General features: G+C 47.8%; 2 protein-coding genes across 2 annotated transcripts in view; one reads left to right on the forward strand and one right to left on the reverse strand.

Moving 5' to 3' along the window:
* LOC135913026 (uncharacterized) overlaps positions 1-13969 on the reverse strand; it is a 51961-nt gene extending 37992 nt beyond the window's left edge. The window contains exons 1-7 of the mRNA XM_065445664.2: positions 13867-13969; positions 12770-13020; positions 12028-12230; positions 11672-11858; positions 9243-9374; positions 6650-6774; positions 3500-3667 (exon numbers count right to left, since the gene is read on the reverse strand). Of these exons, the coding sequence (XP_065301736.2) occupies positions 3500-3667; positions 6650-6774; positions 9243-9374; positions 11672-11858; positions 12028-12230; positions 12770-12950 (996 nt within the window). The 5' untranslated portion in view covers positions 12951-13020; positions 13867-13969. The remainder of the gene's footprint in view (positions 1-3499; positions 3668-6649; positions 6775-9242; positions 9375-11671; positions 11859-12027; positions 12231-12769; positions 13021-13866) is intronic.
* Positions 1-15702, forward strand: part of LOC135913045 (uncharacterized) — a 273676-nt gene that overhangs the window by 195230 nt on the left and 62744 nt on the right. The gene's annotated exons all lie outside the window — the stretch shown is intronic.

The raw sequence follows: 15702 nt of genomic DNA on the forward strand, positions 1-15702 counted from the left end.
TTAGGAATCCTACCCCTTATTGCTCCTTATCTGGGAGACCTCAATAGCAGAGGACATGGCCGTTATTCAGCAATGCATAAGCCTCACCAGTTCATTTCATTTCACTAAGGCCGATGATATCCCAAACAATGTCTGATAGTTCCTCAAAGAGTCATGCTAAGCTAGCCTCACTCGATAGAGTTGGGCTGTTAAAGGCTGACAGGGTCACTTTCCATTGGCAGCCTGTCCGGACCCAGATATTCTTAGCAACCTCCGCTGCGTTACAGGTCTGACCGCCGCCTTGGTCAGGTACTCCGCAGCTGCTTCGGACTGAGGGCCATGAGTTAATTGTAGGTATCATGAGGGAGGTGGTGGCCGAATACTCCACCAGAAAGGCCGATTCCTGTTCTGATGATGGGGTGTTTTTGTTCAAGCTTAGTGGGCCTTCCTAATTTGGTTGTACCTAGATTACTATAGCCCCACTCGCTCTCGGCATCTTTTGCCGCAGTCAGGCGTCACTTCAAACATTAAAAAAAAAACCTTATAGAAGGAATCAAACTTCCGGCTATGGTAACTGAGCATTCACCATAGCTCAGTCAGATAATCCCGTAGGTGGTGAGGCTACCTTATCGCCGAAGTACAGCCCAGGGGGCCCTACATGTCTAAACACGTCTTTGGTTTATCCGCGACAGATGTGATCGCGATGGGTAACTCAATACAGAACGATTTCTAAATGGTACTGGCCTTGTAGTTCCGAAATCTGATGTGCGCGGGCGGTCGTGAACTCGGCTAGGCAAACTATACAGGCGTTCCGGTAATTACGCACAAATACCCAAGAAATTAGACGGGAAAACCGCGCCGTGGCAGTGCAGCGCACAAGTATTGCGAAAATGTGGTTTCGATTCCCCACTGCGGCAACTTGTTCACATATCCACTTTCATTTGTCCTAATCATTTTTACGTTCCAGTTAAAAACAAGTAACTTACTTTCTTTAAAAGCACAAACACAATGGCGACTGCGCATTTTCGACACAACTCGGCCTCAGCCGACGGGATGGTATTCCACTAATAGAGGTGGCTACATCACAGGCTCGACCCCAGATGCTCGCTGAATGCCTTCTACGCGCACCGAAGACATCCATGGCTACAAAGCATGTTTTCAGTAGCTAAGAAGACGAAATTTTCCAGCTACAAGTGGCTCGTTTTTTCTTGACCTACACCGCAGGGGACACACAAGGACACTTCGAAGGCTTTATCACATCATCCTCGAACATTTCCTTCACCTGTTTTTTATTCGCGTTTCTTCGGGACCACGCGGTAGGGGTCCTGTCAAATTAGTCTCGTGGCATCTTCCGTAATTGTCTGATCAGCGGTGTTTGCTTGACCTTGAACGTCTATGAAAAGGAACCCTCATTGTGCTCTGTTAGTTCCAGTAGGTGCTGCCGCTCAGCGGGTGGAGCTAACGTCGACAAATTATGTTGCTGCGACCAGAATGGTCTTTTCATTCATTTCGTGGTCGTACACAACGAAACAGTCCTTTACTTGTACTATGTTATTACAGTACGCAATTGCAGTGCCCTTCGGGACGTGGTGGCGTTCGTCGCTGTAGTTCCTAAGGAGCAGTGCTGCATGGCCACGATTTTATGCCAGAGGGCCCTTTGCAATCGGAACGCCTTGTGTGAGAAATAGTACGCTGATTTTCTCGCTATCATATAACCACGGTGAGGTCTCCCGCTGGAAACAGACACAAGCGCAGATGGTTCGCGGCGGCATCGTCGCGTGCTCGGTTAGTCGTAAACGTTCGCGCTGTCTGTGATAGTTGCCGCCTACATCTGGGCTCGCGGAAACTGTGACCAAACGCTGCGGGATCATTATAACAGCGCCATAATCCCGCAGAAAAGCCATCCCCAAGATGAGTGCCTTGCAACACTCGGGGAGGATAACGAACCTGGCAACAAAGCTGGAATTATCGATGCGGAGACTGGCCGTGCATTTAACCGTGGGCATCAACACTGACCCCCAGCTTTTCTGATGTGTGGCCCTGTCCATGGTGTTTTAACTTTTTTAGGGGGTCAATCAGCTCTTGACGCATAATCGAGAAATCAGCACCGGTGTCCGAAAAGGCTGTCACGGTATGTCTGTCAATAAAAAGGTTTAGGTTGGTGCAAACACATTCGTTGGCATCACTTGTGGTCTTGTCTTTTTGCGGTGGGTCGGGGGGGGAGGGGGACTTTTCAGCGTCCCTACAGTTGGCGACATTCCCCCCGGAGGTCGCGGCCGTTAGTTTCCCCGGCAAGGACTGGGGAAACTATGCATTTTATTCAAGATGCAGACCACACGGCATTCACATTTTTATATTGCGATAGCGATTATATGTACACTCAAGGCGCATTTCTGCCGTCACCATCGCCATGAGGTTCTGTGTAAAGTCGAAGGCCGCGTGCCGTATGCCGCGTGCCAGCCGCGTGCCATATGCTGTATGTGCGAGTGAAAGCGTGTGAGGGTGAGCCGGTGAATGCGGCTCCATGCCTCGTGCGCAAGCAAGGAAAGCGGGCCGCAAGCGCGCCTTCTCCTGTCGTGCGCGAGGTGCGGGGGTGAGGCGAGGGTAGGGTGAGCGTACTACCTCTCTGGCGGCTGCTGCTGAGGACGCGGCCATTCGGGCGCCGTACTTGAAAGCGATCTGCGACACGGCCAAAGTGCGCGCCTGCGCGGCCTTGATCTTCAATGCGATATGCTATGTTTGCAGGGTGTACGTAGCACCGGTAGCTTCGCACGTGCTGTGCTGCTGAGGTTTCGTTCGCGTTGAAGCGAGAAATACACCTAGGTCGATTCGCTCACTGCTGCTTCCTCGATTACTCACTCCAGCGTTTTGACAGCGAAATGCCGCTGTCTTGGGGCGAAATGTGTCCATGTTTGCTTGTGCGTGCGTGCCACCATGCTTGTAACTTGCTTAGTAAGCGAATGTTTACACGATCATACGGCCAATGAAGCTAATATCCTTACTTCTTATAGCTATCTGCGAATTCGCTATCGGAATAGGTGCTTCCCCTTTCGGGCGAAACTGTGACTTTTCTTTACGTCAACATGAAGGGAGGAAATCAATGCTGTATGAGTCCGCTCAGTAAAAGAAAATGCAGTGGTACACTTATTTTACCATATCGTTCTTGTTCGTTCCGCGCAATTAAACCGCTTTCGGGTAGCACACTGCGTGGGTACGCTTCTTTGTAAACTGTTCTGGTAAAGCAAAAACTTTAGTGGCTAATCAGTTTTACAAACTCGGTGACTCATAAACGTCTGTCAGATCGCTAAAAAAGGGCAGCAATATTGGACTTTTAAGTACGAAGCGCAGGAAAGTCTATCAATGTTATATAGCAGTTATAGATGGTGGCAGTTTGACAAGCAGCAACAAGTAATGCGCAAGAAAGCTCCCCCCCCCCCCAAAAAAAAGAAAATTGTATTTTTTTGCCCTTCACTTGGCCGGAAGTTTTCGCGTGCAATTCGCAAGAGTGCTGCGTTATTACCTGTAACCTTTCCAGCTGCTCCTTGGGCCCCACCCCGGAGAGCAACAGGAGCTGGGCGGATCCCACGGTTCCCGCTGACAGTATCACCTCTCGCCGAGCCAAAACATCCTGAGGCTTGCCGTACCTATTGAAGGACACGCCCACGGCTTGTCTTCCTTCAAAGTTCACCTGCGTTTAAGCATGGCAGTCAAGCAGGGCGCGAGTACTCGAAATTTCGAACACGATAATTTAAGTGTGCACGGTAGCTGTTCTATTCCGGTTCCATTGAAGTGCTGGAACGTGTAAGGCGTTTGTGGTTTAATTTACTTCCGTGAGAAAGTGCAGTTCCGCGTAATAAGAAACGCAATTCTGATTTGTTCACCGTTCAGCACCTTTCCTTCTTTATGAACGCGCGATGGACCCACCTTCGTGCAACAATCGCGGATATAAGGAACATCTCCACCGCACGTGCGTCCGCGACGACGACCAACGCCTTCATGTCCGGAGCGCGTTGGATCTCCTGCATGGACTACGATCATGGTCGGTGACAGACGCCCTTGTATTGTGGCCACTTGCGCTGCAAGCTAAGAAAGTGACGCGTGTGTTGCTGCTGTTCCTGAAGTCGACCAATCTCAGTGACTGACTGCAGTGTCTAGGTGCACCTGCAGATGGACGCGCCTTCAATGCCCTCTCTCGTTTATTTATTCACATCCCTTAACTCCCTCCCTCTGCGTAGCATAGCAAACCCGATATGCGGTGTTGTGAACTGTTCACACAAAACTGTGCTGGTAGCGTGGGCCTTGCGATCTGGCGCTTGACCACCATGGAGAGGTCCAGGCGGAGACGCGAAACGATCCACGTAACGAGTAACAAATAACGTTTAATTACATCGCTATGGAGCGGTCAGCACTACAATCTTCCTGACAGAGACCGACATACACTGTAGCTAGTGCTCAAGGCTGAAGTCTGAAGCCCGGTGGCGGGAGCAGTCTTCTTTAGTATATGTAACGTCCTCGCTCAAAAGGGAGAGAAAGCGAATGCTCTCTCCCCCATGTGCATTGACGCTTGCGGCCGCAGCTCGGTACACGGAAGCCAGTACAACGAATTTTCTCATCGCCTATGGCCCAGCAGAGGGAAATGCACTAACGTTCACACACGTACTCAGGGACATTGCTGGCGTCTGCCTCGCCGAGGAGGAGGAGAAAGAGGGAATGCACACACGAAGCTTAACTGTCGCGCTCGATGCAGGGAGGCAGCACTGTGGAGCCTGCGCAGACATCAGGGCGTCGTTCGAGCCTTGGGTTCTCATAGGCGTTCTTCATAGGTGGCGGGCGGTTGGGCGTATTTGAAACGTCTCGCGCGACACAAATTGTTCACAACACAGGCCAGTCGTAAGAGCGTCTTGCTGAGCCCCTCGCTTTTCCTTCCTTATCTCCCTGTCTCTGTCGAAGAGAAGAATGAAAATAAAGAAGCGGTATTGGCTTTCAAATGAATATTCAAAACGAGCCTTGTACGAACAATTATGTTCGATTCGATTCGAACATTACGGTATTGGGGGCGAGCTCCACCCCTGGAAAAGCTGGTGCCACCGTCGGCGTGACGTGGCATGATGGATCACGTGGACACAGCGGCCGCGTCGACTGCTTCGGAAGCGCCGAAGCGAGCTGAAAACAAAAGCTTAAAGTCCCAGCTGCGCTGCGGTTCTGATTAATTGGTGAGGCTTTACCGCTTTGAATATCTGCTTGACAACATTTGAAAGTACTATAACAGGTAGTGGCTGCCTTTGGAGGCGTGCTGCATGGTAGGCTACTGCTCGGTGCCGCAGTGTCGGACGTACGCAACGGAGCCCGGTGTCGGCCTTATTCACACGTAGCCGCAGGACAAGGAGTTGCGTGAAGCTTGGCTCGCAAAACTTAGAACCGGCAAACAACTATCGGCTACAACTCGGGTATGCAGCAAGCACAGACGTGAGGGATATTTCTGCTACGGCACCGGGACTGCGCGATGTTACAGCATATTAAACAAAGGCATAGCATATGTTCATGTTTGTGTTATGAATTAACGCACTGGATTACGAAAAAGAAGCAGCGCGAAATCGCCCGCTGAGTGCATACAGTGCGACCCAACTTTAGAAATAATATTGAAACGTCCAAGAATTTAGCAGAAAAAAAAATTATTGAATCGTCGCCATGGCTTATCACAGGCGCGCGTAGGCGTTGAAGTCCCTTGTGAAAACGAAATTGTTTTTGAACAGCTCTCATAACGTGATAATGTCCACGCAACAATGGTTGCTTGTGGACTGTCAAATGCTCATCTTCTGCAGCCTAAAGCTCACAGCACGGTGTGAAAACGCTCCCAGTGAATGCGAAACAGTGCGCGTGGACATGCATGTGGACGCACAGTCGGTGACCACGGACCCGTGCGATCGCTGCATGCATTGAGGCTTCGTTCTGTTATGCGCCATTTGGTTGCACAGACCGCCCACTATGAGAACATATGTCACATAGTTTGCGCTCAGCGATTGCCGACCTTTCACGCAAGCAGGTTGGGGAAACTCCATCGCGGCGACCGCGCGCGGTGGCTTCACTGTAGGTATTCGGTAAAGAGATGGCGTCTGCAAACGAGTCTGTGCTTCCAGCTTGCCCAAGATTATTATTTCGACAGTAATAACGTTCCCTCGTTTTGAGAGAGAGAGAGAGAGAGAGAGAGATGCAAATGAGAGAAAGGCAGGGAGGTTAACCAGACTTAAATTCCCTGCCTTTCTCTCATTTTGAGAGTGCTTACAGAAATGTGTAGGAGGGCTGCCGCGTGGTGTTTTTATTAAGCGCCGTAAGCCAAACCTATGGGGAGCGTGCCGTGTGGTCCCTCATACTACGCAAGGGAGGCGCTTCCGACAGATGGCGACTCTGTAAGTCCTCGCCCCCAATACGCACCCTGCAAGACAACCTCGAAGCACACAAAACCCCACAAAAAATTCGCATGTGCCCGGCATTCTCCGCATCAAACAATCTCATATGATCATATGGAACCGCATGCGATTTTATATAGGATCCGACATATTCGTAAGTATGGAGTTACCTGCATTAAAAATGGATGTATGGGGCCGCATGGGATGATTTAATATTGATTGAATGAACTCCTCGTCGTCGTGACATTGCTGTTCGTGCGTACCTTTGTGACTTGGCTGAACAATGCCACGTGTAGGTTTTTCCTTGCCCCGACGACGGCCTGGATGAATGCCTTGCTCGAACTAAAACGCTCGCCGTTTGCCACGTTGGCTTGCGCACGAGAGCATCCTGGGTACAAAGTGACGAGGCCGATATAAGTTATTCATTTACTGCCGTTACTTTTTTTTCATTCTTTACTATTACCATGATGTATGTGTTTGAGAACATATTTCTTTTTCTCAGTGGTAAAATTATACATACAAGCATAGCATTTCAGGCGGGGATTTAGCCTGTTCGTTTTTGCAACAGAAAAATACTGGCCTTTTTATGAGGTTTTTCTAGTGCAAACATTGTGTGATAGTAGGCGTGGAACTACTTAGCTTGTTCTAAATTTGTGGCATAGTACAGTTAGACTCATAAAACATGATTTAAAGGTTATACAACCTTTGCCAGAGGAGTACCAGGACTGAACTCGTAAAAAAAAAAGATTATTCAGCACAAACTAGTCACATGATAGATATCGTCAGAGTAGTCTCCTCGGCAATCTACTCACACCTGCCATCGTTTCTGGATGCCGTAGAAAAATGCAACGAAAAATAAATACGGGATGCTTTTCAGCACGTCAGTCACAGCAGTTTGGACTGCTGCCATATCTTTATGACGCTTCCCTTTCCAAGCGGGGAATAAAAAAGAAGAGAACGAAAAATCCGCGGTGACAGGTTGGCTCAATACAAGGTGTTTCGTAGATCAGGAACGTGGTATTTGGTCCGCTATTCTTGGACTGACACAGCAGTATGAGAGCTCACGAAGTGCCACGGGAACCACTGACCAAATTAAGGCAAGTCAGGTAGGTTCTAGCATGTCAGTGTAGAAGTTTTTATTCATAGTTTGTCGTTTCTGCAGATATGTATGGTGCACCGTGCCTTTAGCGTTAAAAAAGAATGTGATCTACATTGTGTTTATTTTGGGTGATTGTGGCTTGACTCTTCTATGTGTAAGTGAAACGTGACCTCACCACATGGCCCTTTGTCGCTTCAATTTAAGGTCATACACTTATCGTTCACGTTCATCTCCGGTGTATTGGGACTTAACGGAAATGTAGAATTATTTCTGGCCTTTCCCAGAAGTTCTGCAGCAATTATACGTGCGCACTTTTTATCTTCGTTTATCATGTGTGATGGACAATCTTTGCATTCAGTTTCAGTTTTCCTAACTCGATACACAGTATCTGCTTACACACACCTCTGTTCAATTTCAAATCCTCCGATATCAAAAGAGTTAAGATATCGTTATTTCAGGTCTTCCCCGATGCAATGACTTCCTAATACTGGATCCACATTTGCAGTTGTACGTGACGGTGACGGGCGGCCAATTCTGGCATAGTGTTGCACGGAATCTATGCCCTACCAAAATCTTTGGCGTTATACAAAGACACAGCTTGTTGATTAAGTCGTCACCGTATGCTTGCTGAATTATGTTCCATGCGTCACTAGCGGATTCACCTAGCCCGACGCAGAAAGCTTGTTAATTTTACTCTCGGAACCTGTGTGCAGCATGCTATTTATTTAACGTCGGACCAAATACGTCAAGAAGGCGAGTAGTTATTTGCTGAGCAGAAAAGGAAACAAAATAATTTTCGGGTTTCACTAACCAGAACTACGATGATAGGTGAGGAACCCTGTGGTGAGGGGTTCGGGAATGATTTTGACCAGCCGGGGTTCCTCACCGCGCACCTGAATCAAAGCGAACGAGTGTTGTTTTGCAATTCGCCGCCATCGGAATGTAAGCTCCGCGGTCGGGATTGAACCCTCGAGCTCGAGCTCAGCAGCACAACGCTACAGCCACTGGTCTATAGAGCGTCAGGTCTGCTGAACACAGTTGTGCCGCCTAGTGGGCTTAAATAGAAAGCTTTCCAAGGCTATGCCTGCTTTGAGCACTTACAAAATCAATCGATAGTGCCTATCCGTTGACTTTGCGTTCCGTGGAAAGGAAGCAACTCAGTCCTAGAATATTCCTGACATAGGTTTGAGAATGTAAGCACGGTAATTGTAATTCCTTAATTGAGGTCCTCCTCTGCGCGTCACGTCTAACCACATGCACATCTTTAGCGTAAACTTCAGAGAAAGCGTATCAGCTATATGGCATCAATGAACTTTGTGGATATTGAAGAGTTCTGATTCACACCTTCGCTTAGATTAAAAGTTCCGAATCGACAAGACTACTTGCAATGGCCAACCACTACAGCATAACTCCCCCCCTCTGCGTACAAAAAGGTAATAAATAAATAAATAAATAAATAAATAAATAAATAAATAAATAAATAAATAAATAAATAAATAAATAAATAAGTAGCGCTCGAATTTATGCACAAGACCGCAGACACGATATCAAAAAGCGGTCATGTTTTCTGTTGGCATAGTGGATTTTATCGGGGCTTAAACTGATAACAGAAAATGCGTTTCGGTATAACATTGCCGTGTTGTCGTGGCGACTGGAAGAAACGACACAAAGGAAAATTGTTGGATGAACACCAGCTAACACGGCGGGACCGGCAGCGCACGCGTTTGGACCTAACAACGCAACGACTGCCTGATCACCTGACTGCGTTGGCCCATTGTAGTCCACGTAGGGATAGCCCAGTTCGTTGCAAGCCTCGAGGAGGCGATGGCTGAGTAGCGTGCTGGTATTCGCGTAGTCCACTGGTACCTCGCCACCGCTTCCGTGGTACTCTGCCGGGTCAAAAGAAAAAAGAAAGAAAGACATGAAAGTGCGACATTCGGCAGATGGAGCGCAGATGCTATCACGAAGGACTTCCGAGATTCAAATAGTATCTACTAAGTGTTGCAGGTAATCTGAACGAATCTTTAATTATAGGGTACCTCATAGGTGAAAGTGACCGGCAGCACATAACTCGTAGTCGCCTCTTGCTCTTATTTCTTGAAGTAATACGTTTAGTTATAAAAAATATTCGTTTTGGGTCATAAGCTTAGTATGAAAAAAAGAAGTAGAGTGGTGCTCGAAAACAGCCTACGCAGTTCTCGTGGTACCTTTCATCTTTTTCCTTCTACCGGGCTCTGACGAAAGCCCGTCAACTATGCCACAATTTGCCGCCACGAGGCGCTGGCGAGCGTGCATTGTAGCGCTCTCAATGGTGCTTACAAAGAACAAAGCATGCATCGCCCATAGTTTGGGCGCTGGCCTATCGCTTATTACAGCTTTCCTTGGAAACCTTCGCGGAGTTTCCTGACCTTGACTGCTGGCTGGGTGGGTGCTTCTGCTGTATTGCCAAGTAGTTCGCAACCAGGACACCGCCATTTTTACTTCCCTTACAATTCTCGAGGCTGCTAGTGTAATTTTTCAGCGAAATTACTCAGTGATAGAATAAATGGTACCTGAAAATCCGCATTGCAACTAACAGCAAAAAATAAAAGGAACAAGTAGACTTCATTAGGAGCACACACTCGTTTATCGAAGCAAAATTGTCTGATTTACCCTTTGTACGTCTATTTTCCTAACCGCTATGCCACAGTTGCATCTGTGTACTTCTATCGTGCTAACGCCACATGCCTCTTTGATATGATCGCCGCTTGTTGATGATGATTTGCATACTATGACACATACACACAATGTGAGATTGGCCAAGAAACGGGTGGTAAATAGGCAAACTAAACAAGAAAGCAGTTGAGGAATACATGCCAATGTACAAGTTGTCGCATTGTCGTAGCAAGGGTACGTGGGAGCCATGTGCGCGCGCCACTCCCCTTTACGCCCAAAACGCAGGAATGACATAGACAAATTTATACCATTTCGTTAACCGTTTCACACAGAGTATAAAATGTGCTTTGTATCTATCTGCATAATTTGTTATTGTTTTTATTATGGGCTGCCGTAGATTTCAATCTTCACGTCGGTGCTGGCGTGGCGTCTAGGTTATGCTGCGCGTCATTGCCGATCCTTTTTTTTTTTTTGAGACGGGCATTTGAGCTTCGTGCTTTAACGCGATAGCGTTAAAGACGCCCGTGTCGCAGAAATGCCGGTGTTCGTGGAGTTCCCCATGAGCGAAAATTACCACGTATATTTAGGCACATGTATATGCCAAGCTTTGCTGTATGACATGCGGTATATGCGGGTCATACTGCCACACCATTCTATCACTAAAATTGCTCATATCGTGTCTTACGTTCTTGACAAAGTTATTCCTCGGAGTTTTGAGAATGACAGCCCACAAACAAATGTCATGAAACAAAACACCGACAGCGCATGTCTTTTATATCTTCTCAGACTTAAATATTGAAAGAGCGAAACAGTAAGAGAAGTCTGAAAATGATGTAATTATATTGGCGTGGCTGTGCACTACAACCCAGACCGACCCAAGCAACAGGACGTGTTTCTACCAGAAAGCTCGCCTTCGTGCATAGGATTCGCCGCCAGCGTTTCCGGGTAAACGTTACGGTTACATTGGCTGCAGTTGCCGGAAAGCGTGAAGAGCAGTCAGGCATCTTTGAATGCTATCGCGCTCCACTCTTAAAGGCGAAGCTTAAGCGTACTCTAAGTTTCTCAGTGTTTTTCCTTTTTTGTGAAAAAGGGTGAAGAGCGTTGCTATCCAGGTCTACAAGTGCGTCCTAGCTCATTAAAAAATCCTTGGGCTTTCTTCAGAACCGGCAAGAATGACATAAAACATATCATGAGAACACTATTATTTACGGTTATGGAGCATGCGGGTGTACGATTTCTCCAAGCGGGACTTGTACCCAAAAAAGTATTAAAAGTTTCTTCATGGCAATTTAATTACGTACCTATGCGAACTCGAAAAATCGTTTGTATAGCTCAAGACGAATGCGGCCAGCATGCAGTTTGTCGCATTCATCTACAACGTACCACTTAGAGAAAGTACGGGCTTCAAGCTAGGCAAAACACTCCAGTGTACGTAGATTTCACTTGATACTACACCAAGTGATCGGCGTGTTGTCGCTGGAGGAACCATTTGGAGTCACTGCTAGCTTCCAGAATTTTTTGGTGTACTCACGGTCCAGCGGTCCGGCATGGTAGTCCTCGATCTCCTTGTAATGTGGGAGCACGTCTTCGTATCCCCAGCCAGTGGCTCCATACTCTCGCACCCATCGGTCGTAGTCCTTCGGATTACCCCGCATGTAGAGCAGGAAGTTGAGCACGCTGCTACCTCCGAGCACCTTGCCGCGTGAGAGTGACAGTCGCTGCACGTCGGGCGGGACCCGGAACAACAATAAAAACCGCGAAGGAGGGATTTAGGCATTTAAGCCAGCGGGATGTGTGAGGCGAGACGTTTTCAAAACTTTCAGAACCCGCTGTTGAAACCATTTGATTCGTAAATGCGCCCGCACCCACAAGTCGAGAAGTTCCCACCTGTTCGCGGAAGGAGAGAGCGGCGTTGCTCTGCGGAACGCTGTGGTAATCCCAGTCGTCGTGTCCTCTCAGGTTGAAGGGAGCAGCTGCTGGTATCTGCCGAGATGCCGTCTCCAGTCCTCCGGCTTCGAGAAGCAGCACCGTGACGTTGGGGTTCGTTGACAGCCGGTTGGCGATCACGCATCCAGCGGATCCACCGCCCACTGTGTGGTGAAAATGGCGCGCAATTTGGAATAGATCAAACGTTGTTGTGTTTAACTTCATTATCCCACTCTCGGATGCCGTGAATGGATTACCATGTCTCTCATCCGGTAAGGCACGGTTTAGGGAAGGCCTGTTTTGTGAGAATATGAGAGCTGTTCGAGAGAGCGATGGCACACACCTTCACATGCTGAGCTACGTCGTGCGTTTCTCGCCTTCAAAATAGGGCCGAACCAATTTATAGTGCCTAAAGAAAGTAGACCTGCACTTCGACAGGCGCACCTTATAATGCTAGTCAGCACCTCCGCGACAAGCACCAGTATCAAGCCCGAAATTTGAGCCCGCCTTCCTTATGTCTGTCTAACTTCGGCTCGCGCCAGCATCTGCGGCGTGGTTTCCATTGCTGGTTTCATCATACCGACTTCGGACAGAACATTCTACGCCTGCTAACGCGTCCGGCGTGGGACAGCCGTTTTAAAAAGCCTGTTTTACATGCATTGTGTCGTTGGAAGTTAGAACAAGCAGCTGGAGTGTACTTCACCGATGACGTAGTCGTATTGCTTCCGCAGCTCTCCCAGCTCGTAGTCCCGAAGTACGGGCAGGTCGATAAAAGGCAGGTGAATCAGCAGGTTCACCAGTGCTAAGAACAGTCCCAGCTCACTCTGCGGCGCCGCACCGCGACCCCACAGGGCACATGACATCGAGTCCAGGTCGCCGATCATGATAGTGTTGAGCCTAGACGTGCACTCCGCTTCACAGAAATAACGGCCTTCTTTTTTCCCCTCTGCTGACCTGTAGTTCAAACAGGAGAAGGAGATAAAAAAAAAAGATCGAAAAATAAAACCGAGAGCAGTGGATGAGGTTATACGGGTACGTATTGCGTGATTAATGTTAAATCTGGTTTCCCGGCAGCGCAGCTGGCCACAGCAATTTTTTATACGAGAAGCGACGCAGCCCTCTATGTACACAGACAGGATACATTAGGCACAGGAAAGCTAAAGAACTGTACGGGATATGTGTGTGCGCGGTGGAAGCTATGCGTGGTCGCGCGAACTGCCTATTTTCATCTCGTCTTCGTTACCACTTTCTTTCGTCCAGACAGCTGAATAACCCTTGCAGTTTACTGATGCCATGATCATGCCGTGGCACCATCAACAGCCATCGAGTGATTTGTCTGGAAAAGTAGCTAAAGTAGATGCTTCGGCGAGTTAGTACAGCATACTCGGAATCTAAAACAACGGTAAATATGGTAGATCACTGAAAGGACACACACAAGGCACTAACTCACAATAAAGTTTATTCGTCACAACCTCGCAACATGTGCTTGCGCAGACAATAACGAAGGAAGAAAAAAAAACGATGAAATAAAATGATAAAAATAATAGCTTGTGCAAAGCTCCATCACGTACCAAAGTATTTGTGGCCGCAGCGTCGGGACAAGTCTCCCTAGAACAGGTATTCCTTTTCGTCAAGCAAAGGCTGAGTTTACGATTGGTACATTGTAATTTACACATGTATGCCAAACAGGATATATATAAGCCTTTGTCCGGCACGAAATTTCAGTAAAGGCACGCAGACAACGGCGTGATATTGGGGAACTGTAATCAATGAACCAGAAAAAAAAGTAATAAGACGCACCAGTTTTCATTCACGTTATGTCGGCGAAATAGTCTGTTGAGACTGCACGCACTGTCCCACGCTGTCAGCTGGTGCCTGCCGAGCTATGACTCCGACTGCAACGATGCGGAGCCTGCACTTGATCGGAGCCAGAGAAAGCGCGCCCCAGCTGAGCGCGCAGCCGCTCGCCAGAGCAATTAGAGACCGAAAGAGAAAACACATCAACGCGCCTTCGATTGCATGCAAAGCGCGCATGCGCCGATGTACCAGTGCACATGCCGCAGCGGTTGACGCCACGCAAACAAAGGAAGCTGCAGAAACCCAGGGTTGCCAGATTGGGCTAATAGTAGCCAAATGTGGCGACCTTTTATGCGGATTCGCGTCGAAAATTCCGAGTTGGCTGCATGGCTGTATTTGGGCTATTTTTGTCCCAAGAAGTTCCAAGTCCCGAGAACACGTCAACGCTGACAAAATTGGACACGTCAACGGACACGTCAACGTTGACATAAACGCTGACAACACCGGTTTATGAAAACCCAACGGTCATTGCTACTACAAAGATATGTGGGTAATCTCGAAAGCTGTGTTTTTAGGCAATGTCGGCGCTTGGAGGATGGCGGTAAGTCGTGGCTGCCACGTTTTTGCGTCACTCCAGCGCTAATTAAGCTCTCTCCTTTTTGTTTTGGTTTCGGCGTCATCTGCGGCCGGTTCACACCTGGTTCAGTGAAAAAAACAGTAGGGCTGACAGCTGTCGAGTGCGTGTTCCATGGCGGCTGCTATACAGCAACTTACACAACCACTGAAGTACTCGCACGCATGTCGTGGCGAGTCATTTCCGCCCGTGGTCCTTCAATGCTCAGGAAGGGTTCCTCGATGCCTATTGCGTGGTCTTCCCGCAAATCGCCGCGGCATTCATTTACACAGTAACTTTAGGAAAAGATCCGCAAGTCGCTTTAAGCGAGAAGCGCGACGGTTCGAGTCTTTATGTACATGCTCAGCGAAGCGCAGTATTCTCTATTGTAGATCACAACGAAATATTCTGCTCTAGTTTCACCAAGCCTCAGGAGTGCAAAAAATACAGCGCCAGAAATCCAACGTTGCCCCTACTGTTTGAGCTTCCTTCGTCCCTACTCGCGCTGCCTCTTTCGAACACAGCCGTCGAACACGTGTTCAGCCAGGTTTTGTTGATGAAAGAATGATTTGACAAACTGAATGCCGAACGAGACACTGCGAGCTCTCCTTAACTTAAGGTTGCTCTGACAGGGAATGGGGACTGCTGCAAAGATTTGCAGCCAGATGAACAGCTTTTGTCGGGTTTCAACTCTGCAGTTCTATATGGCCCAAGTGCCAATGGATGTTAATTAAAATGGGGCTAGGTTGTATATCTAATCCATTTGCGCAAATACCCAGTGTGAGAAGTATCAGTTGGGACTCTACGTAATGTTTCTTTTTCTCGTTATTCGTTTTAGTCAAGCGTGAAAGCGATGGAAATTTCGTTATTTGTTTTAGTCAAACGTGAAAGTTGTGATGGTCTCGGGGTACTTCTTGAACGTTGAATATTATTGCAATGATAAGCTCTGTAAATACATGAAATACGATGTTCGTCCTCATTGAAGATGCCAAGGCAATTGCTCACCAATGGTCAGTGAGTTATTGCCTTGGAAACCCAAAACCAGGATTTTAACTCATCGGTTTTCATACCCTACTCCTGCGTAAATGTTTTTCCCCTTGAGCTTTGTTCGTGCGAGTAATTGCAATTATGGCTTACTTGTTCTATGCGCCTACTTTATCATCATTTTAATTAATATTTCTTCATGTTACTAATCATTGCATAGTACTTTACTCATGCTTATTTTT

The sequence above is a fragment of the Dermacentor albipictus genome, chromosome 1, assembly GCF_038994185.2.
Source record: "Dermacentor albipictus isolate Rhodes 1998 colony chromosome 1, USDA_Dalb.pri_finalv2, whole genome shotgun sequence".
Taxonomy (NCBI): Eukaryota; Metazoa; Arthropoda; class Arachnida; order Ixodida; family Ixodidae; genus Dermacentor; species Dermacentor albipictus.